A 24,934-nucleotide genomic window follows, 5' to 3' on the forward strand; every position below is an offset into this window, starting at 1 on the left:
ACCCCCACGCCCCTCCGTTCTCTTGAACTGGAAGTATTTGCTGCCTGCTGCCTGACAGAGGCGCACCAGAGGCTACCAAGCACCTTTGGCTTTGCCATTCACAGTCTTGTGCTTTCCCTCTTGCCCAGCCTGCGACAGTCAACCGCAGACTCGGTGACTCGGTGACTCGGCGGCTGCGGCTGACGGCGAGGTGTTCAGTGTCAAGTGACCGTGAAGCAGCGCGCCCACGCGCCCATTTCCTCAGCTTAGGGCAGAGCCTGAGTCCTGCGCAGGAGCAGGTCCCCCCAAGCCTGTGACGTCACGCAGACCCCACCCCGCCCGCCGACCTCTGCAGCGGGCAAGGATCTGTCGCCTATCAGATGCAAGATGCTCTTCATTTCAGAAACATTTGGGAAAAAAGTAACAAACGTGGGACTTGTTAGCAAGGAAATCTGGGGTTAAACTTTTGCCTTTTAGACACAGTGGGGCTTGTCTTCTCATCGCCATCTGCAAGAGTTGAGGGAAATTGCCCTTAGTTGCACGTAGGCGAGAGCTTGCATCAGCACAGCTCAGGGGAATGCAGTGAGCGGAGGTCAGACAGGAGGGGGCGGGGCCGCAGGTGGCTTGGCAGGAAGATGGCGCAGGTAAAGGTAGATAGAGCCCTTCCTTTCCCTTCCTGCTCTTGAGGACTAAGCCCCCTTACATTGGCAGTGGGGCTTTCTGCTGTGACCTCTGGCTGCGCCCACCCACCCCATGCGCCATTACAGTCACTCATCCTGCTCGTGGAGATCAGTGAACAGAGTCCAGCTCCTGCCGGTAGCTAACAAGCATGCTCCCAAATTAACCTACATGAAGACACAGGCATTTCTTGTCATTTTCCCAAGGGTCCCCACACTGCCCCCCCCCCGCCCCAGCTCTGACGTGGCTCTGGAGGAGCACTCTCTGGGGCACTCAGCTCTCTCCACAAACAGGGGTGGGCTGCCTTGGCCGCTGCCCAGTCTGGCTTCTGTCCTTCCCTCTGGCCAGCTGTGTCATGAGTCATAAGATCCCAGATTGACCAGGCTGTGTTCCGAAGGCCCTGGATTTAGAACTGGCCCGGCTTCATCTTTTTTGTCGCCGATACTCAGCCGCTTTCACTTCAAGGGTCGTTTTGCATGTTTTTCGAAAACCCGAAGGCCAGTTACATCTCCGATCAGCGTGTGTCCCTGCGTCTGCCTAATGTGCCGGCACTGTCACTCCCTCGGGGTCTGGTCGTTCCTGCCTTCTAATTGTGTGCCCGGAGTGAAGAAGGGGCGGTCCCCCGCCTTGCTGCTGGTCTTCCCACCCTCTTCTGGCACATGCACTCCCGTAGTGTTTCCTGTTCCTTTGAGATCCCTCTTAGGCCATCCTCAGCCTGTGTGTGTGTCACATCAGCGTGACTGAGACGTCAGACTCGGCGTGTGACCTGTTGATGGTTGGTCTGAACTATAATCGCCTCACCTCTGGTAACGCTGGTGATGATGTTCGGCTTTGGCTCAGAGAAGCATCATTGCTAACAACAGCAGTGCTTTGCGTTGTTTCCAGCTCGTGTTTCCCAAAACACGTCCAGATCCTCACGCAGCCCCTCGAGGTGGGGCCTGGGCCTGGGCCGCCCCTCCGCAGCAAGTGGGGCACGCTCTGGCACGCTTACTCAGTCAGTCCTATTTTGCCCGTTTTGCCGCAGGTTTTAGAATTGTTTGTGTTATTAAACATTTCTCATGTTTCTTAACTGGACGGGTTTCCTAGCTCTGGTCCCGTTGGCGAAGGCTGTGGCCGTGCATGCCACAGGTCACGGGGCGCGGGGTGCCCTGCCTTGTGACGTCACCCTGCAGTCAGGGACTGCAGTGGTGTGGGCACCGCCGGGCCGCTTGGCCTAAGTGCGTGACGCGCCTGGCACCTGGTAGCCGCGCTCAGCCTGGCTTGCGAGTTGCTGCGGCCAGTGAGCTGCGGTGCTGGCTCCCTGGTCAGACCCCTGCGGTCAGCAACATGTTTGCTAAAATGGTCGCCAGAGCCGCTGGAACGGGCCGCATGGTGTCTGCTTGGTTGTGGGGCGGGGGCTCTAACCGGCTCTCCGCTGCAGAAGCACAGTCGCTGTCGGAAAGGAGCAGTTGAGAAGAGCTAAGAATCATCACTTGTCTTTTCTCTTCTCCAAAGTTTGGGAGCCTCTGGTGGGGCAAGTACGTGGGATTCCTACAGCGACCATTTCACCATCGAGACGTGCAAGGAGACAGACATGCTGAACTACCTCATCGAGTGTTTTGACCGAGTTGGAATAGAGGAGAAAAAAGCACCAAAGGTAAACAAAGACAGTCATTTTTGGAAAAGCCACAGAAGCCGGCTTCTCTGTTAGATGAATGATCGTGTGTACCCCGCCCCCCCCCCCCGCGCCCCTGGAGATTGTTCATTCACACACTCGCTCCGTAGGCCACTCAGTAAGCACTCACGGGGTGCCAGGCGCTGTGCCGGCGCTGGGGGCGGCCCAGGGACCAGAATGGTACAGAATGGTGCTGGCGGAGAGGAGAGATGGGCGGTGACCAGACCCCGGGAAAGTGTCTGCATACTCACAGTGGCCGCGAGTGGCATTTACAGAGCCCGAAACCTGCATGCCGCTGTGGCCGGCACTGGCCAACTCGCTCAGCTTTCAGGCAGCCTGGCATGGCCGTGTTATTCCTGCCGTTGGGCGCATAAGGAGTGAACCTCAGCGAGACCAGTAACTGTCCAGAAGCACATACAAAGCCAGCTCGGGAAACTACACGTCCCCATTTCACGCCGCTGCGTTATTCGCGCTCACGCCCGTGTTACTGTCTAGCTCTAGTTTTCCACTGATCAGGAGTCCTGCTGCCCACTGCGTCTGTGACGGACCCTGGCCTCTGTTGCACTTCCACACCAGCAAAGTGGGTGGGGTGTCTCCGAGACTCCCCCGTGGCCACCGCCGACTCCCCATCCTGCCCGTCATTACCCTAGATTGTTCACCCTGGGCAGAGGAAGGGACGAGCAGGCCACTTCCTAGCGAGCCATCTCTTCGACTCCTGTCAGCTGTCAACAGTGTGGGGTCATTTTGTTTGTCTAGGTGACCCTAACGTCCACCTTCTTTTCAGATGTGCAGCCAGCCGGCCGTCAGCCAGCTTCTGAGCAACATCCGTTCACAGTGCATCTCCCATACCGCGTTAGTCCTACAGGGTTCCCTCACGCAGCCAAGGTATGAGGGAGCGGGGGTGGGGCGTGGGGGGGCCGCAGCTCCCCAGCCCAAGGCAGCACCTTGCAGAACTAACTCCCCTTGCCCCCACTAAAGCAAAAGTGGCTGACCGGATCATCTCTGCATCGCTTTCCCTCGGCTGTGATACTGAGATAGCCTTTCCTGCCTTCTCTAAGGGGCACAAAATCCGTTTGAAAAGAAGTTAATTACGTTTTAAGAGTTCTTTTACGGACACGGCTCTTGTTGAATTGAATTCTGCGGACATCAAGGCGGCACTGAGCGAACTGGCCCAGAGGTGGCTCTGGAAGCTGGAGGCTTCGGCACCTCGGCCAGCCTGCTCCCTGGACACACAGCCGTGTTTGCTGTCACATAAGGAGTGGGGGTGGCGGTGGGGCGGGCTCAGAAAGCACCCCAAGTATGACATTATTGTTTGCCTATTTTTGAGAGGCCACCGAAGGTTTCAAATTTAATGAAAGATTATTTGTATATGTCGTCTCTGTTATGCAAAAATATCTAAAGGAAAAGTGACAAAGCTACAACTTTTATTTGCTCTTCACTAGATTATTTCCTAAACAGTAACCAGATGTTTTTGAGACGGTCAAAAAGAAGGGAAATGATACACTTTGTAAAATTTAAAAAGTGTTTTATGGTTAGAATTAATAAGTGTTTTCTTAAATCCTTAGCTGTTACGGATCTTTTTTTCCGATCAGATCAGGCATGAGCCCGATAAGTAAAAGAGCCGTATCTGGTTTCTCTTTTAATGTTTTATATTTAAGGATCACATATAGGGAAAGGAGAATTTTTCTGAAACGTCATGCAGTCTCCCATTTTTTAGGTAAAAAACAGCTGTTGATGAGAAGGGAGATCTTTTGCTTAAAATGCTCGAGTAGAGTAGTGGAGGGACGAAAGCCTGGCTCTTGCCGGCGGCTGCCGCCAACTGTCGCCGTGTGTCGTGTGGCAGTGAGCCCTTCATCAGCCCTTGCCCTCGGTGTCCGCAGGTCCATGCAGCAGCCGTCCTTCCTGGTGCCGTACATGCTGTGCAGGAATCTCCCCTATGGTTTCATTCAAGAACTGGTGAGAACCACTCACCAGGACGAAGAAGTGTTCAAGCAGGTAAGGGTTTGTAGTTGCTATGGCAACGCTTAGCCTGGGAGCTTCTGTGCTGGGGCAGGTTTCTAAATACACCGTAGACTGAAAAACTTCTGCTCTTGAATTTGAACATGCATGTGTTATTTGCTCAGACGAGACCTGTCTGAGCTTCCTTTCCTGAGGAAATAAGACAGACAGCAACAGTGTCCATATCCTGCTCTCATTTCTACCAGTCAGTCAGACATCCGGCCTTTCAAGCAGAGTTCTTGCTAATGCTTTGGAGACAAAGAGAAAGCCCTGTCCCTTTTCATATAAGGACAGCAAGAGGTGGTATTTGCCACACGAGTAGTATTGAAATAGTGCTCTAGTTTATGAAAAGCGATTAATAAACAGTGACCATGTACCTCAGCAGCAGTATGCACGTCACGTAAAATCTGTCTTTTGCCCCTAAACTAGGGAGGATGCCTCATATAATGTTAATTATTTTGTTCTCTAATTATTCATACATTTTTCTATCCTGTCAACTGAAAATGCATCTCGGATACCAATTTATTTTTTGCATAGAATTGAGGTGCTAGCCAGAGATGGGGGGGCTGAGCGGATTCCCCAGTGACAGGTTGGGGAACAGAATAGGCAGATCCACTGAAACTCACTGCTGAGGGGAGCAGCGGGGAGACAGGAGGGGTCTGCTGCGCCCTGTGGGTCCCTCCCTGGCCAGGGATCGAACTCAGGCCATCAAAGTGGGCCGTTGCGGTGGTGGTGCTGCAGCTCGGATATTTACTGGTATGGCTGGCTAATCTTCAAGGTTGCTTCCAAGGTGAAAATTTGCCATTACATTTTGTTGCTGTTTTGTGGTAAAGTCAGCACTTGCCAGGCAGCTTTCACACAGGCAGCTGCCCTTGATGAAAGGATTTTAGGACATTTTGGTGTGATCATTTATTTTTTTCCTTGATTTGAAAGGATAGCAGAGGCAGTAGCTTGAATGGCTGATTCCTTTTAGCCAATCTTTATACCTAATATTATTCATGACTGTTTGTTTTAAGGCCTCTGGATTCCTGGGAACTGTGCTTTTCAAATATTAGTAAAAGAAGAATCTGGAGTTAAAGCCCAGCTGGTGTTTGTCCTCTGTATCTGTGATTCATCAACAGCTTGTCTTAGGTGATGGGCTGCTCCCCTATGGGGCTATCTGAGGTGGCATCTGGAGAAATAAGTGAACACAGACGGAAATTAACTGCTGGGCCTCCCGGTGGCACAGGGGTTACAGCTTAGCACTACGAGGCTCTTCGCAGCCATTGCAGCCTGGTTCGATCCCTGGCCAGGGAGTGACCCACAGGGTGCCGCAGACCTCTCCTGACCCCCCGCTGCTCCCCTCAGCAGTGTATCTCAGTGGGTCAGCCTGCTCTGCTCCCCACTTCTGTCTCAGGAGGTACTTCTGGCCTGCACCCTAGTTCTTGTGCGCGTAAATAAGTCAGTCTTAAAAAAACAAACCCCCGCCAGTCTCAGTGAGGCTATCCTGTAGGCCAGTGTCCTGTAGGCCAGTGTCCTGTAGGCCAGTGTCCTGTAGGCCAGGTGCAGGGTCGCCACACTCTCCCTTCCTGAGAAGACATCGTTGTGGAGCCAGTGCAGCTGTGTCAGCCCAGTAGACGGCTGACAGTGTTGGTCACAGATGTGCATGGAGCTTAGGAAGTTACCTTTTTAAAAAATCAGAGTGCGGTTCACATATCATAAAATTAGCCCTTTGGAAGTATCAGGACCAGGCCCAGCGCCCCGGCATGGCCTCTCCAGCCCGTGTGTCAGGCCTGCTACCCAGTGTCGTGCCTTTTGCCTTTTCTGCCTCCTGGGCTGAAGATGCCTGGGCCTTCCTTGCAGGATCACCTGGTGTGTGTGCTAGGGAGGAGTGATGAGTGGAGTGGGGTGGAGTTGCTACAGTGAAAGCTTGAGGTGTTCAGACAGACAGCCAGCAGCTAGAATTTAGGATTGGAAATGAATACTTTGTAGCAGGTTTTGAAATTGGATCACTTTGATACATTGCATCACACTGGCTTGTAACACTGTGTCTGATTTAGAGGTGCAGGCTTGGTGGCGGGGCCCTCTCTAGTTGTATGTTACGGCCACATTCACCAGTTAGGTGTCAAGACCTTATTTTGTTTGAATTTTGTCAGGTTCTTTGTTGTTTGTATTTCACGCACGAGTGAAATCTTCCTGCATCTGCCTGCCTTTCTCCTTCTGCCTCAGTTGCTTAGCGTAATCCCCTCTGGTTTCTTTCACATTGTCACAAATGGCAAGGTTTCATCCTTTACAGAGATGGGTGGGTGGATGGTGGATGGGTGGGTGTATGGACGGACAGGTGGATGGATGGACAGATGGGTGGATGAATGATGGCTGGCTGGCTGAGGGGTGTTCCATTTTATGTACATCACAACTTAATTCATTTCCCTTAATTCCTTAATTTCCTTAAATCCACTCCCATAATTCCAACATAAGCTGGGCATGTAGGTTATTTCCATTGTAAATGGTGCTCTAGTGGACACAAGAATGCATAGATCTCTGAACTAAAGCCACACAAGCAGTATAATATTTGTTTGAAAATTACTGTGTTTAGTAATTTTTTCTGTTTATTACAAATTCAACTCTATAAAAGAGGGGAATTCAAATAGAAAGATTAAAGATGGTTTCCTTTCTAGATAGCATTCTCTGAAAAATATATATGTTTTGAGATGACCAGTTCTCCATGAAAATAATTGTTTGATGATTCTGGAACATCTGCTCCTTTTTCTTGATCGCATCCCCGCCTCTCCATTTTTGGCTAGCTCGTGAAAGCACATTACTTCTACCCTGATTGTTTGCGTTTCCAAAGCTAGAATGATCTCTTCTAGAAGTGTGTCGATCTCGGGGCTCTCCGGAGCACCTCCAATCACTGTGCTCCTTCAGTCACAAAGATGCTTAATACACTGGGAGGAAATTAGCAGGAATGGGAAGCTTCTAGGCTTCCCCCAGACTTTACAGAACACTCCCTTTTTCAGCCTATCGGCATCCGGATTGCCAGCTGTGGTTTACAGCACTGTCCACGTAATGCTATTAGTCTTGAGTCCCAGCCAGCTCCCTGAATGCGTTCATCAGTGAGTGCACTGTGAGGCTTGAAGGTGAGCTGCGTGGGCCAAACCTGGTAGTGTCCTCGTGCCCTGGTGTTCTTGCTAACGTGTGACAGCGACTTTGAGGGCCCCTGCGTGATGACGTTGGGGCGGTTAACTACATCGCGTGTGGCGATCGGGCAACCAGTAAAGTTTTTTCCATTGTCAACATTATGAGCTGTCCCTTTGCTCTACATAATTAAAGTTAATGTAACAGTAGCAGGCACGATTGGTCTGTTTTGTTTGTGCTCTTCACAGTAAGCGGGGAGAGATGGAAAGAATCAGGTGGAGGCGGTGGGTGGCAGCCCAAGGTCTTTGGAAACATTAATTGAGTTGAGAAAATAGTGGAACATTTAGTCCAGTTCCTTTGCAACTGATAGGTAGGTGGTATCCAGAAACATAGCTGCTGCGGGGTCCAGACTGGTTGGTTGGAGTGGGGGGGCCCCTGCAGCAGGCTCCAAATAGTGTTTCTAGCACACCACAGAAGAGCTGCCACAGTTTTAGAGCTCACCAAATCCAGTGACTTCTAGAGAATCCAGCTGTGTTGCTTCACGGCAGCCGGGTGGAAAGAAGTAGCCCTGTGTGGCCAGATTCTAGACTCCCATCCACGAGAAACAGCTTCTCCTCAGGGAAGGACTAGAAACGCCTGGACATTCAGATCCAGCACTCAGTTGACATCACTCGCCCCTCTCGGTTTCTTCCCTCACGTTTCCTGTGGTTCTTCTTTTACCTTTGCAGATCTTTACCCCCATCTTACAAGGCCTGGCTCTTGCTGCCAAAGAGTGCTCCCTGGACAGCGACTACTTCAAGTACCCGCTTATGGTAAGACTTGCCTCTGTTCTTGAACGCACTCAGCAATTTGAACATAACCCTTTCCCTCCCGTCTCCCGTGGGCAGCCCTGTTTTCACATTAAAAGCCCGGAATGACCGTGTCGGCCACGCGGGGTGCTGGGTGTGCGACGAGAGGCAGCCCTCCCTCTTCTGCCAGGTTCGCCCCGGGCCTCGGTGGTGCCGTCACCCAGTGGGGCCTCGGCCGGCCACAGAGCTTCTGGGAATAGCCGTATTGATGGCGGCCTTCCCTTTAAGCAACGAGCAGCCCACATCAGAGCTTGTTATAAGGAAAAAACTTACAGGTGCAGTTCCAAGGCAGTCAGATTCTTACCTCCAGGTCGTGGCTTTCTGTAGGTCAGCTCAGAGTAATGCTCCTCTCCCGTGTCCCTGGGCTGTGGGCTTCTCTCTAGGCTTTGCTTGGAGTCAGCGACTGGACTCTCACCGGCCCTGGGAGCAGCGCCACCCTGCACACAGCTCACTCGCTGCCCACCAGGCCCTTGATGTTGGGACACGCTGGGGCCAGATGTAAACATGACATGCTCTCCTCTGAATATGCTGCTCTGGGGTTTGGGGGAGAAAAACATTTTCAAGTATTACTGAGTATTTTTCATTCTAGAAATAGGAAGGGGAATTGACAAAATGTGAGATTCATTAACTCTTTGCGTAAATACGAGCTTAATTGAGGGCTTTGGGTAAACTGATATTTTTTTGCTGCCGCTGGCTTCCATCTTCACTGCTTTCCGAGGCCTCTCTGGGCCCAGTGTTGGGGACACAGGCGCTGACGAGGAAGGGTTCCCCCACTACCCCCCACCCCAGCAGGTGCTCCTCATCTGCACAAAGCCAGCCCACTCGATGCCGTCGGATGACAGCACTCATAAGAGTCCTCTCGGAGGTGTGCAAATGATAGCACCCAGACCACTAAAAGCAATGCTGGGAGTTAGCAGGTGAATGGGGCTTCTTTTAAACATAATTTTGTGGCCTCTCTGGTGACCGAAAAGTTAAACATCAGCACTAGCAATGCTGTAGCCAGAGTTCATCCCCGGCCAGGGAGCTGACCCCCCCAGGGCCTCTCCTGTCTCCCCGCTGTCCCCTCAGCAGCGTATGTCAGTGGATCCGCCTATTCTGCTCCCCACTCTGTCTCTGGGGAGTCCTCTCACCCCGCATCTCTGGTCTGTACCCCATTTGTTCTGTGCAAAAAATAAAATTCCAAAAATAAGCCTAATTTTGAGTGGGTGGGTCAGGGTTCCTGATGAAGTTTGTGACTCAGCGTGCACTGTTCTGACTGCGGCAGACGAAAGGCAGTGGAACGATCTGATTGTGGAAAGGCAGCTTGAACTATCACGGCTGCGTGAATATCCCTTCTCGGAACTGCTGGCTTTCTCTCGTGGCCTGGACTAGCTTGATGTTCCAGTGAGGCACTTTCAACGTCAGACATCAATGAGCTGTTTCTTGGTCAGAAGACAGAGGCCTCTGTTCTGCTGCACAATTGTTTTATTTTGTACCATTACTGATGCCTGAATAACAATGAGAACACAGTGAGGGTTAAGGACAGCGATGTGAGGCAGGAAGAGGAAGCCACTGGAAGGAAATGCAGACCACTCTGACCCCTGTCCGGGCCCTGCAGCCCTGCTCTGCCAGCTGCCGCCTGGACAGTCACCTGGACAATCACCTGAGGGTCTTGAGGATGTCCCACGCCCCCCTTGCAGTCCTTGTGATTTAATTCCTTAAGGGCACGGGCAGGGGGTGACCTGGTGCTGGGATGCTTAAAGGCTTCTCAGGTGACCTCATCACAGCTGAGTTTGGGGGACTCAGCAGAGGTGTTGTGAGAGCTCCCTCCTCGGCAGCCCCCTGGGCCCTAGTGGCCTCTCAGAGCTGTCGTGCCTGGGTGAATTCACCCAGACACTTCTGCTTTAGTGACAGTTAGCCTTGTCCGGACCATAGAGGACGTTCAGCTCACAGTTAGAATGGTGTTTGCTTGGATTACCGCAACTGAGTTAAACTGGATGGGCCTAAGAACTACTCCTGGTCCTCCCATGTGAGAAAGGGCACTCTGTGGGGAACTTGAGCCTCTGCATGACCAGAGCTCTTGAAAGCAAGTGACACTTCTAACAGTGTTCTGGATTTGGTGGCCAGCTCAGTTGTAATTACCAAATATCCTGCATAGCACTGGGAAGGCACAGGATCAGAAGTCCATGAAGCATGTTTTTCTGATGTAGAAAGCCATTCTATGAAAAAGTCACTTTAAAAAATAGACCTTGGCCCTCCCTGGTGGCGAAGCAGGTTAAAGCAGAGCACTAAGAAGCTAAAGCCACTTCTGCATGAGTTCGATCCCTGCCTGCCCGGAGGAGATCCACAGGGCGCGGCAGACCTCTCCTGACCCGCCCGCTGCTCCCCTCAGCAGTGGACTTCGTCAATCTGCCTGTTCTGCTCCCCGCTCTGTCTCTGGTGAAGCCTCTCACCGCCCCTGAGTCTCTGGCTTGTACCCCAGTTCTGTATGAATAAATAAATCTTTAAAAAATATATAGACCTTTATTTCTGTGTGCATATACACAAAAGTATCTCTGGCAAACTGTTAACCAAAGTATCATTAGAGGTTATCTCTGAGAGGAAAGTTTATGAATGAATTTTCTCTTTCATGTTTTATCTGAAGTTTTTTACAGCATATGAGTTTACTAGAAAAGCAGCACAGCTGTCAGCATTTTGGAGGGAATGCTGTGTCTGAACAGCAGCAGCTAAAGCTCTCATCCCAGTTACACGTGCAGGGAGTTTAAGGTGACATCATCACACACTCTCTCTGGTCTTCTTTCTAGGCTTTGGGGGAGCTCTGTGAAACCAAGTTTGGAAAGACACACCCTGTGTGCAATTTGGTAAGTTCCACCAATGGGCTTGCATTCTCAGTGAATACATAGCCAGGACGCATCCCTTAGCTGCGTTACCTGGACAAGTTCTCCCAAAGGAAACTTAGATGTAGACACAGCTGACACGTGTGGGTGGCTCTCAGAGTCAGATTGTGGCTGTCAACATTACCTCCTGGGGTTTGCTCTCTGCTGTGACTTTGGGGGGTAAGTTCTGTGCAACAAGAATAACAAGTCCTACAAGAAAAATTGACTTGAGCCTTGGCAACGTCAGAATCTCAAGCCCTATCAGAGGGTCTTGAAGCATTAGAAGTTTAGAAACATCTCGTAAAATCGCAGAGGAGTCTGAAGAGGTTTCCTCCAAGGGGAGGCAGGACCAGCGCACATGGGAGCCTCGTGACGGTAGGTGTCCAGCGTCAGCCCTCAGGCTGGAGGATGAGAACAGGGTGAATTTTCTGTTTCATTTTATCTTTCTGTTGTGTCTGAAGTTTTTTACAGCATATGAGTTTACTAGAAAAGCAGCGCAGCTGTCAGCATTTTGGAGGGAATGCTGTGTCTGAACAGCAGCAGCTGAAGGGTGCTATTGAGCTCTCTGCTCGTTCGTTTGGCCTCACTCACTGACTGACGGTTTGACGGCCTCTTCCGTTGTCTGGCACAGGTCGCCTCTTTGCCGCTGTGGTTGCCCAAGTCCTTAAGCCCCGGCTCCGGGCGGGAGTTGCAGAGACTCTCCTACCTGGGGGCTTTCTTTAGCTTCTCGGTCTTTGCCGAAGACGACGTAAGTACAGTAGCCACTTGCTCTTTGTTGCAGTGTTCTTCCCAAACATGCACTGGATGCTGATGAACTTTTTTCCTTTTCCTCCAGGCTAAAGTTGTTGAAAAGTATTTCTCAGGCCCTGCCATTACCCTAGAAAACACACGTGTGGTCAGCCAGTCACTGCAGCATTACTTGGAGCTGGGAAGGGTAGGTGTGCAGAAACGGAGGAAGCCCAGAAGGGCCGGGTCTTCATTCTCAGACTTAAAAGCAGCAGAATTATCAGCTGATTATAGCATGGTTGAGGTAATTTTGATCCTGTCCTGGAAAGGAAATGACAACGGCTATTTTATTATTTATTTTAGTAGTCACAACTGTGACTACTTAACTCCTCCACGCCGCATTCTGTCTCCAGCTAATTATCTTGACATAGCTGCGACGTCCCTCTGCCCCCTCCTGTCAGGCCTCCTGGAATGAGTACAGGTGGCAGAGGCAGGTGGGAAAGAGGCTAATTGTCCTCGCAGCCAGAATTTTTACAATAACGTTTTCTTTTTCTTCTTTCCTTTTGAAACAAATTTCAGCAAGAGCTTTTCAAGACCCTGCATAGTATTTTGTTAAATGGCGAAACCCGTGAGGCTGCTCTCGGCTACATGGCGGCCGTTGTCAACGCCAACATGAAGAAGGCGCAGATGCAGGTAGGGTTTCTGCGTCGGCCCTTCCCCTGCGTCTCTCCACCCAGCTCCTTTCTTCAGTCCTGCCCGGGGTGTTCCAGGGACCCAATATGCTGTGGCCGTGTGAGAGCCACAGAGCAGTGCGGGGCCTCTGGTGCCCGTGTTCTGCCAGTCTGTCAAGACAGCTGTAGTCTGTGAAGCCAAGTAAGCCAGGCGGAGCTTGAGCGGGACTGTGGAGGTACCAGCGGAAAGTGGGGTGTGGTTTGCCTATAATCACAGGGGCGGCCTTTAAAGAAGGTGACATTGTGATCAGAGACTTAACTGGCAAGAGTCGGCATCACAAGATCAGGAAAAGAGCTTTCTGGATACATGCCAGGCACTAAGTGGGAGAGAACTGGCTTTGGCAAAGCCCCGGGCCAGGGCTTTGTGGCTGGAGGACAGTGACCAGGAATGATGGGTCTTGGGCGGGAGCAACAGAGACCCAGCAGCTCAGCCTCCATGTGGGAACTGTAACTGGAAGTCGGTAGAAGGTTTTGAGCAAGGCCCCTGAGCTTCTGTATTTCAGAAAGGGCTGGGGACGGGGGTGGGAGGGGACGGTGCAGAGACAGACCCCAGGACCAGTCTCTGGCTTCTGACAGACCAGTCCTGTGAGGGAAACTGGTGTCTTGGCCGTTTTGCCATGGTGGAGGAGTTACTGGGAGTCCTGCCGGTCTCATTAGTACGTAACGAGTGAGTGACAGCTCTGCTTAGCAGGGGAGGAGGGTGTAGAGCGGGGGTAGGGCCGGCTGCGGCCCCCACACACTCACAGGGGCGCTCTGCAGTCATTTCTCTGTGCCTCAGTGTCCGAGGAGCCACGTGGGGCTCGTGACGGTGTGACTTGTGGGCTTACCCGGCACGGCTGTCAGAACAGAGCCCGGCCCCATGAGCATGCAGCCGGCCAGGTTGGCGGTACTGTGAGAGGGGCTGCGGCTGTCGGCTAGCACAGCACTCCGTCAGTGAACAGAGAAGGCGGCAGCGTGTATTTTTCCCCTTTCTGATTTTGAGGCCCATGCACGAGTCATTGAGTTTCTCTGGACCTTAGTTCCCCCCTGCACGTGAATGACAGGATCGTTGGCGTCTCAAGGCTGTTGTGAGCATTCAGTGAGAGAATATTTCAAGTGCTTCTTACTGGATTAATATTTGGCAAGTGTCACCGACTAGCAGTGAGGGGGAGCGAGATGTGTGTCCTTTGGCTACATTTAGGATGACCCTTTATAGAGTTGACCAAGGGGCCTCCCTGGTAGCACAAGGAGTTAAAGCACAGCACAGTGAAGCAATGCCCCACCTCAGCGGTGGACTTCAGTGACCCGCCTGTTCTGCTCCCCACTCAGTCTCTGAGGAATCCTCTCCCCCCCCCAAGCCTGCACCCCAGCTCTTAGATGCATAAATAAACGAGAACAAACTTGGCCGAGATTGCCTTTGAAATCATTGTCTCAAACCGTGTGTTCGTGTTTCCCAGACGGATGATAGACTGGTGTCAACGGACGGGTTCATGCTGAATTTCCTCTGGGTGCTGCAGCAGCTGAGCACCAAGATCAAGCTAGAGACGGTGGACCCCGCGTACATATTCCACCCGAGGTGCAGGGTCGTGCTCCCCAACGACGAGACGCGCGTGAACGCCACCATGGAGGACGTGAGCGAGTGGCTGGCTGAGCTTTGTGAGTGAGCCGCGCGCGGCCGGGCACTCAGCGCTGCCCTGGGTGTCCTTGAGTGTCCTTCATGCGGGCGCCGCGGCTCCTCACGCGCGTGCTCGCTTTCGGGGAAAGGAGCGTAGGACCAGAGATGCACCGTAAACGTCAGTACAGGAAAGGCGCTCAGCCGGTCACCTGAAGTCCCGTGGGCAGGTGGACTTGCTGGCTCAGTGGCGTGGGCAGCACTCAGACCACACACCAGTGACTTCTGCTGCTTTCTCCTTTTACTTATTTTTAAATTAACTTTTTTCTTACATCATTGTGGTTTTATAGTTCTCCTGCCACAGGCCACACGTGAGCCAGCCCACAGTCTCTCTGTTCTCCCCTCCCCGTTTGGATATGGTACGGCTCGTTCTGTGGTCAGCTTCCAAGTCGGTACATCTCACGCGCCACGCAAAACGCTCATCAACAGCTTCATGGATGTTGATGAGTCGGTGGTTGTCACATGTGACCGATTTGAAGGCACGTGGTGCTTCATTTCCCCCCTTCCATGTTGTAAACGTGCTATTTAGTGGCAGACATCAGAAGCCTGTGGCGTGTGCTGTGGAAATAGCGTAAGATTGGCCCGGCACGGGGACAGGCTTCCTGCCCACCTGGCAGTGGTGGTGTTACGCATTCTAGAAAGAATTCAGCTGCCGTCGGCAGTGCATGTCCAACAGTCAGTGAAGGTGGATGCTTGATGCCATGCTTTGAGTGAGTCACGATTAGGACAGTCTTGGAATCATGCCTCAGAGAATAGTAAACTGCAGAAGTATCGCAGGGTTAAACATTAAAAAGAAATGTCATAGCAAAAACATGGGGGAAAAAAAACGCCACAGGATTTGATCCAGCCATGAAGGAGAGAAACCAGACGCAAAGGGACAGTGGTGTGTCCTGGTACATCCTGGACATCCTGGTTACAGAATGACAACATGGATGTGTATTGATAAAAGAATGGGGAAACGTGTCTTACTGCCTCGGAAGTCATGCAGCTCACACTGCAGCACTGCTGTTAATAAATCAGATCCAAATGAAGTTCGACCAAAAGACAGTTTTCATTTGTTTGGAAGAAAAACATAAGCTGTAGAGGTCATAGGAAATAAGATGCATCTGTAGGAAAAAAAACATGCACATAGACTTGTAGGAATTAGGCAGTAGGAGGAAATTCAGGTTACCATCGTCTAACTCACCCCCCCGGTGAACAGCTGGAAGGGAAGTTTGGGAGAAGTGGGCGCCACTCACCGAGTCGCTGGTCGGGCCTTTTCTTCTCGGTGACTGTGCACTGTCCTTTGTGGGCAAAACCCGAGAAGCAGGCTCGCTGTGCGGAGGGCAGAGGTAGCTCCTTGCTGCGGAGCAGCCGCACCTCGAGCTGAGGGCCGGCCTGCGCCACGCAGCAGGGCAGCCGCGGGGGGCGGGGCGCGCGTCACGGCAGCCGTGGGCAGCTCACCCGGAGCGGAGCCCGGTCGTCGGCGCTCGCCGGAGTTCTGAGCCCCTTAGGGCGTCACGCAGGTCTGCGGCTCCGTAAGAGTATCCCCGAAGTGCGGCTTTGTCTTCCGAGCGATGGGCTCCCCCTCCACCTCTCCATGGACTTTATTCAGGGATTATGCTGTTTTTCCTAGATGGAGACCAGCCTCCGTTTTCTGAGCCGAAATTCCCTACGGAATGCTTCTTCCTCACCCTGCATGCCCACCACCTCTCCATCCTGCCAAGTTGCCGTCGCTACATCCGCAGGCTCCGGGCCATCCGGGAGCTCAATAGGTACGTGGGGTCTGCTGGGACGGCCCGGTTGCTCCCGGCACCTGGGCTGGGGGGCTCCCCACAGCCCGTTCCTCGCCTGAACGGGCTCCTTTCCATGGGAGGGACCCCAGCCTCGGCTCCTGGGCTCCCCGGCTCTCACAGTGTGGTTGCTGCTGACGTCCGCTCGCTCCTTCCCCCGGCGTGTGCGCCCAGGAGACACGCCGAGGGATCTCCAGGCTCGCCCTCCCTCCCACACTGGGGGCACCTTCGCCTGCCGTCACGCGACTCCCTTTTTGCCTGTGGTAGAAAGAGACCAAAATGGTCAGATAGTGGCCTCAGCTCCCACTCGGTGGCACCAGTGTTGTGTTTCTTCATCTGAGCGTTTCTCTCCACATCCAGCACCTCCAGAGCTAGAGGGTCAGGAAGCAAACGCTTTTTTGAGCAGATCATGGGGTAAGAGCCGAGAGGCCACTCGGTCCACTTGGCCCAGGACCGTGTGCGCATCTGGGCGGGACGTGCGCCCTGTCCATGTAGTCACCTAGCAGTTACTGAGAGACGCTGTGGCTGTGGGAGGCCAGTCCCTGGCGCCTGGGCCCACGCCGCCTTCTCCCCAGCCACAGTGGGCGCTCGGAGTTGCACTTCGTAGACATGCAGGTGCTCGCGCGCCTGAGTCCTTTTCAGTGGTGTGACAGAAGTGTCCTCTGGCACAAGGAGGGCGGGATGACCCGAGCTAGCCACGCGGCCCATCCGTGCCAGTATCCCAACTCCTTAAGCTCTTGAGTCCTTCCGCCGATGATCCCAAGGAGTAACTGACATTTCAGCGTCTCCGGCACAGGGCCCCGTCAGTTCCAAGTGTCAGCTAGCTGGCCCATGGCGACAGCCCTCCGGCTGCTGGGGAGGGCGCTGGACCCCACGCTGCGTAGAACTGCATTGGCAGGTTCCCTCGCTGGGCACATGCCACAGTTTTAGAGTCTCTCGGGCACTCCCACGCCTCGGTCACTGCATGTTTGGTCGGTAGAATAATCGTGTCCCAAAGACGTTCCCAGCCAGGCCCAGGGCCTATGAGTAACTTACCTTACAGGACAGAAGACACTTTGCAGCTGTGACTAAACTCCGGATCTTGAGATTGGGGACATGATCATGGACTGTGTGGGTGCACCCAGTGTGTCGTGAGGGTTCATATAAATAAGAGAGCGGCGAGAGGGCCAGAAGGAGAGAAGGAAAGGGGATGACAGAAGAGCGATCAGCCACGGGGATCCCGGTGGGAGGAGGGCGCCTCCAGAGGAGCGCACCCCATCTGGCAGGATGCCCTGTTTGTGGTAATGTCACAGCAGCAGCCCAGCTCGGCTTAGTCTCCCGCGAGTGACTTTGTCTCCCGCGAGTGACTTTGTCTCTGGTGCCCACGGCGGGTCACTCGTCTCACCTGAACGCTCAGACTGGGGGTGGCGGGCGGCGCCTCAGAAGCCGGGAGCACCCCGTGGAGCGTCCACTCAGGTGCGGCATGGCGAGGGCGTCGTCACGTCCCCCAGCCCGCCGGCACCCTCGGAGCCCCGTCTGCTCTGCTCAGCCTGCGCTGCAGCCGGGTGCTCTGTGGCCCGGGCCCCGCCGCACCGTGGGCACGGCAGACCCGCCCCGGCTCCCTGACTTTGCCGTGGGGCGCGGCTTTGCAGTCTCGCAGGCGCCTGTCCTCTTGCTCTCCGGCGGGGTCGGCCAGCCGCTGCCCTGCGAGCCGGGACCGCTGGTGCGTTTAAGCGGCGCTGCTCCCCGGAGGCCGGTGCGGGCCTCGGGCGCTCACTGGAGCTTCACTTTGGGCGTCAGCCTCACCACGTGGCCGAGGTTCCTTGAGGACCTGTCACCTCGGGCAGCCAATGGCCATGTCAGTCCTCCTCTTCACTTCCCCCTGCTGCTCCAGCAAACCGCCACTTTGGGACTGCAGGCGACGTGCGCGATGGGCGTATGGGGGTTCCTGACCTCTAGAGGTTGGGGGTTCCTGACCTGGAGACTGTGCTTCCCGGACACTTGGCCAGCAGCCTCTGTCCGACTTCCGAAGACCATCGTGTTCCTCGCCTCACGCCGCTTCCGCCATTTTTGAAACAGCTGCGAGGCGTCCTCAGGTCGCCCGCTCCCGGCCTCTGCCCAGCGGGCACCGCTGTGTCCCTTACGCTGACTCCCGCTTTCTCATAGAAAGCCCCTGATGCTGTTGGGCGGCAGGCTCTGGGGCGCGCCTTTGAACCTCACCTGTTGTTGGCACTGCGCCCTCAGCAAGGGTTCACCTGTGGGCGAGGCCGTGTGCAGGACTGCTGCCGGCCTCAGTCTGTCGTGTCGCCCGGAAACCGCGTCACCCTCCAGCTGTCTGTGCGCCGGGGTAGAAAGGGGCTGAAAGGTGTTTGTGACCAGCTTTTACACACGTGTAGGGGGCTTGGGGGGACCACTCCATGATAGGGCGACACGGAGCAGGTGAAGGAGGGAGCCACGAGCTCGTCTCGGAAGAACGTTCTGCGCTGTGAGAACAGTCGCACGGGAAAACTGGGGAGCACCGTCAGTAAGGTGGTGCCCTGCTTTGGCAATGGGGTGGCACAGTCCCTGCAGGTTTCTGCGTGAGACTTCTTTTCTCTCTCCCAGAAAACTGGGGAGCGTTTATCTCCTGCACGAGAGATTGTTGTTTCAGCACGTCTAGAGCGTCACCGTTTCTAAGGTGTTGTTACTTCAAGAATCAGTAAGAAAGAAAAGTGCTGTCACTCAGACCCTGCCTCGCCTTTGACTCGAAGATGCTCTGACTTCAGAGACACTGAAGCGGGGCCGGGCCAAGCGTGCGAGTCACCGGGGTGACGGGCTGATGCGAGGGCGATGGGCCCCTGGGCTCCTCCCTTTGACCATGGGCCTCTGGTTTCAGAACCGTCGAAGATCTGAAAAATAACGAAAGCCAGTGGAAGGACTCCCCGCTGGCGACCAGACACCGCGAGATGCTGAAGCGCTGCAAGACACAGCTGAAGGTTGGTGTCGCGGGGGGCACGCCCGGGCACCTGCTCTGAGGAAGCAGTTCCCAGTCTTCTTGTTAATCTTCGTGTTCTTGTCCCCCAGAATCAAATAGTCCATTCGTGGGCTTGTTGGTCTGTAGGGAAGTCTGGGACAGGACGCATGGGGCTTGGTGGGCTCGGCAGCCTCTCTCTGACGTCTGTGCTGCGACCGCCCTGTCGAGACCGTCCACGGGCGTCCCTGCACACTCACTTCTCCACGCACTCTCCCCACACCCCCAGTCACTCTCCCCACACCCCCAGAGCACACGCACTCCCCAGCCAGCACACACACGCTCCGCAGCACACACCCCAAGGGCACACGGCCCCCAGAGCACACTCACATACTTGGGGGCACACGGCCCCCCAGAGCGCACTCACATCCTCGGGGGCACCACCCCTCCCTCCCCCCCCCCAAGTGTGATAGCAGCAGGACACCCCAGAGACCCACCTGAGCGAGGGGCCAGCGGCTGGCCTGGCGTGCCTTCTGTTTCCTTCAGAACAGAGAACGTTCCCCAGCAGCGGCCGGTTTCCTGCAGCCTGCTATTAGATGAAGCCCTCAGAGCCCGGGAACCTTCCTGTTCCTAGCGGGGACTCGGCTCCCAGCTAATCTCGGGTGGGCCACCTCCTTCCACAGAAACTGGTACGATGCAAGGCCTGTGCCGACGCTGGTTTACTTGACGAGAGCTTCCTCCGAAGATGCCTGAACTTCTACGGCCTCCTCATTCAGCTGCTGCTCCGCATCCTGGACCCCGCCTACCCCGCGTGAGTTGTCCTCCCTCACCTGGCGGCTCGCTGGGCTGTGTCGTCTTTATTTCCCACCAAGTCCGTGACAGAGCCCACAAGCCCTTACTCTGCCAGGAACTCAGTTTTTAATTTTTACCCTGGGAAATGGGTAATGTGAACGTGTTTCCCTGCTGGTTCCAGGCACGAGGGAACCAGTGCGTTCCGGCAATGCCCATATCTGAATTTTGACAGTGCTTTTTCAGAATTGGCTATGAAATCACTGACTAATAGCAAAGGAAATCTGTCCATGGGAAGCTAAAAGCCGGGGGTAAGGGAACGTTCAGCCTCCCGGTACCAGGTGCAGGAGAGCTAGGAGCGCGTCTCCTTACCGCGCCGGACAGCCCGCCGGGCAGCCGTTTCTGCTTATTATTGTTGTCATTTTATTGTGCGGGTGATGCAGTCTGGGGTTCCGATGTTGACGGGGTTCTCCCGAGCCCCCAGAGTAGTGGAGGTGTTATTTAAAATACATGCCTATCGAGACCTGCTGTCTCAAACAACCACATGAAATGAGCCAATGCGGCCGTTTTATTTCCTTCCCATTTTATTTATTGCATCAACGTTAACACAGGAAAGCCAGAAAAGGAAAGACCTTTTGTGTCCACCCTGCTGTAGCCACTTCTTCATTGTTCCCATTCACTCCTGGGTGTTTTCTTGGCTAGTGGGCTTTTTCTTACACATACTTATATTATCAGATGAAGTCTTTTCCCAAATAAAATACTTGCCCAGCAAGTATTTGGCAACTTGTGAGGGTCCTTGCGGTTTGACGTGGTGCTGTGATTTCGTTCTGTAAACTGTGTCTTTTCCTCTTTGACAGTGTAACACTGCCTTTGAATTCAGACGTCCCCAAGGTGTTTGCAGCATTACCTGAGTTTTATGTAGAAGATGTTGCTGAATTTTTATTTTTTATTGTACAGTAAGTACTTTGAGCATATTACATAGGCCTGATCTGGAACATATACCTTGCTCGTGAACTGCGCCTGAAATTTTATGTAGCTGCTTTCAACGAAGGCTGCCCGGTGACTAGACCATAAATCCAACTGTGGCATCAAACCAGTTCCAATAATAACGCAAAGACAAAAACAGGGCTACCAGCTGACACTGATGTATTCTGTGAAAACTGAGTGGAAGTCTAATAATTGTGTGTTTCTGAAAAACGGAGCAAGCAGCTTATAAATATCTGAGTGAACATTCAGAAGCTAAAAATACCCACATCTCTAGCTTGTACCAGAATTTTCCTCAATTGTAACATCGGGCAAAGCTTCCAGAGAAGTGGGTTGAGATCACAACCAGTGTTTGAGATTTCAGAAAGGTAAAACAGTTTGCTCCACCCCACACTTTCCAAAGGTCTTTCTGGCAGGGAAGGTCTTTGGTGAAGCTCACCTTGGGATTCTTTCATGGTCTTGGTTTCTTTTCGAAAGCTTCGAAATGAATTCATAAAACCGGCTGTGGCCTGTACGCCCACGGCCTTCAAATCTACGTACAATGTCAACAGTCCCTTGACCTGCAGCAAGTGGCAGGGACTCCGGGGCTCCTGGGCCTGCTCGGGGGGCCCCCCTCCCCCTCCTGGACGAGGCCCCCACTGCCGCTCTCACTCTCGGGGCTGACTTGGGCTCCCCTCACCTCTCCAGGTACTCTCCTCAGGTGCTTTACGAGCCCTGCACTCAGGATATTGTGATGTTCCTCGTTGTGATGTTGTGCAGCCAGAACTACATCCGAAACCCCTACCTGGTGGCCAAGCTGGTCGAGGTGATGTTCATGACCAACCCTGCAGTTCAGCCTCGAACCCAGAAGTTTTTTGAAATGATCGAAAACCACCCTCTCTCCACCAAGTTGCTGGTCCCTTCCCTGATGAAGTTTTACACAGGTAAGTTTCTGGGCGCCCTGGCCAGCAGATGGCAGAAGCCAGTGGGCGTGAGCCTGCCCCGCCCCCTTCTGATGTCACTCAGGCGTGTAGCCTGCCCCGCACGCAGCCCACCTACCACTGATTTTCCCACCCTGAGGAAATGTGAGCCTGCCCTTGCGCTGCTGCCCGGAGCTCACCTCTGTGCCTGTCCTCCCCCCCGTCCCCCGCCCCGACGAGGAGGCAGGAGCCACTGCTGGTCAGGTGCTGGCGTCGAGGTGGGACCAGCCCACAGGCTGGCGTGGACCCGATGCCTGGTATTCTAGCTTTGAATTGCCAGCACTCCTTTGCCAGCCTGGCCTGTAACCTCGAGGCGCAGAAGTATGTGGAACAAAGACCTTGATAAAAGTGCTAGTTCTGGGGGAACCCCTCAAGCCGTGGGCCCTCTCGAAGCAGGCCCTCTGAGAGACGCTGGCCTCACTAATTGCACCCAGGGGCGCGAGCGCTGTGCCCACGTGCCAGGCGCTGTGGGCAGCACGGGCATCACGGGCTCTGGGGGGCGCCTCCCCTCCTCGTGGCTTCCGATGCCGGCGTCTGCCGCCGGGCAGGAAAGCCAGCCGCATGGCTACCCCCTCCCCTGGCCCCGGCAAGGGGAGCTGTACTGCTGGGGCAGTTTCCTCCAGAAGGGAGCATTTTCTCAGGACAGAAAGTGTGTCTTGTCTGTCTTCTTGTCCTCTGCTGACGCCCTCAGGGAGGAGCTCGGCCTCAGTGGAGCGTGCCCGCTGCCAGAGCTCAGGGCCTCTCCTGCTCCCGCTGCCCCAGGAACCTGGCCCTTGCCCCGGTCACTGTCGTCCTGTGGCAGCTGACAGGCCTCGCTCTGCTTCCTCAGCCGGCCTGTGTCCCCTTAAATGGGGCAGGCGCACAGGGCCTTCGGCATGCCATCACCTGCCGTGGACCATACAGCAGGAGCAGGAGACGAGTTTCAGGGACGGCCATTCTGGCGCAGGGTGGACAAGGATGAGGTTGAGTGACAGACAGACACGACTTCTAGGAGCGCATATCTGAATGTCGTTTATTTTTAAGAGTGCAGAGCATTTATACAAATTTTCTTGGCAAGCAAATATAGGGATCAATGATTCTTTTAACAGAAGCATGACAGGTAGTACATTAATTTCTTTTTGTTTCTGAGATGTTACCAGGGGCCCGAAACCAACTTGCGCCCTAGGAAACCACTGTGTATTCACGGTTCAGTGCTGCTAATTGTATAATAGAATTAAAGATTATAAGGGAGTTTCTCAGAAGTAAATCAGTATCGAGAATAGAGGAAGTTACATTCCTATCAAGAGTATCATTAGAAACGAAGCACAGTATCCATAACATTTCTTTAGCTCAGTGCGTTGTGTGTCAACAGAATCAGAAAACAAATAAAAAGTTACAGTGACCATTCGAGAATCAGCCATTCTTCTATTTCTGGAGGGCCACGTATTCCTCCCGTGTGCCCAGTACCTTGACCGTGCCAAGCTCTAAGGATTTCTCACTTAGGCGCCGCGGGAGGGGACGTGGCAGTCACCGTCCTCTCGGGCGGCTGTAGAGAGCACGCACGGACGTGAGCCCATCTCCCTCCCCGCCCTCCTGTGCCCCAGGCCCAGCCGGGAGGACGGGGGCTGCTCGGGTACGATGCCACACCGCTCGTGTCCAGGACAGGGCCCTGCAGGTGCAGCTCAGGGCACGCTAGCTCTGCATTTCTTAAAGTAATGATGAAGCCCCACTTTTAGCCTCTCAAATTAATTTTTTTTTAAATTTTTTTTAAAGATTTATTTATTTATTCATAGAGAACTGGGGTACAGGCCAGAGATGTGGAGGGTGAGAGGATTCACCAGAGACAGAGTGGGGAGCAGAACAGGCAGATCGATGAAGTACACTGCTGAGGGGAGCAGCGGGCGGGTCAGGAGAGGTCTGCCACGCCATGTGGTCACCTCCGGGGCAGGCGGGAATCGAACTCATGAGGAAGTGGCTTTTAGATTCTCAGTGCTGTGCTTTAACCCGCTGCGCCACCAGGGAGGGCCTCAAATTAATTTTTTAATATGAAAATACCCAATGCTAACATCGGTAGAGAGAAACAAACCTGTCTGCAGAAACTGACGTCACCTGCCCTCAGCTCCCATGCAGATGCGCTGCGCAGCCCTGTGAAAAGTGTAAGTGGGTGAAGCTTCTGGAGGGGGTTTGGCAGCTCGTAGCCTGACGTCCCCCACGGGCCAGCCAGGAAAGCGGGAACGCGCCCGTTACTTTACTAGAGTGAACTGGATGCAAGCAACTGGCTGAACAGCTGTTGGAAGACGAAGAGGCAAGGAAGGGCCCTCCACTAACACTGCAGGTGGGGCAGCGCTCCTGCTGCAGGCTGGCATGCCGGGGAGGCGCATGCCTCAGACCCGACTGAGACCTGCCCTGAGGAAGGACGCTGGCCGCTGGTGCTGCCTGCGAGCAAACCCAGAAGCCGAACGCGGCTGCCGAGAGGTCTCCCTGCTCTCCTGCAGCGCCCTCTGGGGACCTCGGCGGGCCGGCGGTGGAGGGAAGCCGGGTGCCGGTGCAGCCCCAGAGCCCAGTTACAGAACCTGCACACCCCTTCATTTCTAGCGAGCTCTGCTGTGGGGCACTTAGGCGTTATTTATGGTGCGTCCCTAAGTGTTGAGGACATTCACCGCAGCATGGTGAAATGCTAAGACAACCTCAGTTTCTGCCCGTGCGGCTAAATGATGCCAGTCACAGCGCGCCCATGCAGTGGGCTCTGTGAGCCTCGGGGGCGAAGTGCCGCTGCCATCAGCAGTGAAGAAGACGCCACGATACACGGAGCCTCGTGGCCAGTCGGAGGCAGTGGGAGGCTTCATGCCAGAGTATTGCCAGGGGCCTGGCTGCTTGTGAATGGCAGGGCTGTGAGCAGTTTGAGTTCTCTGCTTTTTAAAAAATTACTTGAACGTCGTGATCTACATCCAGCGCTGGTTAGTGCCTGTTAGCAGGTGTTAGCATTAACACACTTGTTAGTATTAAACACAAAAAAAGCAAAAACAAGTCCTTTTTTTTTGGTAGTTTTGTATCCTTTTAATTAATTTATTTTCTACCATCATTGCTAATTTGGGGGCAGTATTTGATTTCTCCCCTCAGGCGCGAGCCCCATAGTTCTCCCTCCACGACACCCGGGGCCCGTCACAGCGCGCCCCTGTGCTGACCTCTCCCTGCTGTGTGCCTCGGGAGTATGGCCAGCTTGCAAGCTTTGTCTTTTTCCTGACTCTTTGTTCAGTTTCTCTAGATTCCACATATAAGTGATACCAT

The 24,934-nt window shown here is 53.9% G+C and overlaps 1 protein-coding gene across 2 annotated transcripts in view; it reads left to right on the forward strand.

Annotated features, from left to right (window-relative positions):
• UBE4B (ubiquitination factor E4B) overlaps positions 1-24,934 on the forward strand; it is an 86,647-nt gene that overhangs the window by 45,798 nt on the left and 15,915 nt on the right. For both annotated transcript variants that reach the window (XM_012722322.1, XM_004678499.2), the window contains 14 exons: positions 2,152-2,293; positions 3,096-3,196; positions 4,192-4,306; positions 8,152-8,235; positions 11,055-11,111; positions 11,758-11,874; positions 11,962-12,060; positions 12,432-12,545; positions 14,020-14,218; positions 15,850-15,988; positions 18,861-18,960; positions 19,619-19,746; positions 20,582-20,680; positions 21,396-21,631. In XM_012722322.1, the coding sequence (XP_012577776.1) occupies positions 2,152-2,293; positions 3,096-3,196; positions 4,192-4,306; positions 8,152-8,235; positions 11,055-11,111; positions 11,758-11,874; positions 11,962-12,060; positions 12,432-12,545; positions 14,020-14,218; positions 15,850-15,988; positions 18,861-18,960; positions 19,619-19,746; positions 20,582-20,680; positions 21,396-21,631 (1,730 nt within the window). The remainder of the gene's footprint in view (positions 1-2,151; positions 2,294-3,095; positions 3,197-4,191; positions 4,307-8,151; positions 8,236-11,054; positions 11,112-11,757; positions 11,875-11,961; positions 12,061-12,431; positions 12,546-14,019; positions 14,219-15,849; positions 15,989-18,860; positions 18,961-19,618; positions 19,747-20,581; positions 20,681-21,395; positions 21,632-24,934) is intronic.

The sequence above is a fragment of the Condylura cristata genome, unplaced genomic scaffold (assembly GCF_000260355.1).
Source record: "Condylura cristata isolate star-nosed mole 26May11 unplaced genomic scaffold, ConCri1.0 scaffold00008, whole genome shotgun sequence".
NCBI classification, from domain to species: domain Eukaryota; kingdom Metazoa; phylum Chordata; class Mammalia; order Eulipotyphla; family Talpidae; genus Condylura; species Condylura cristata.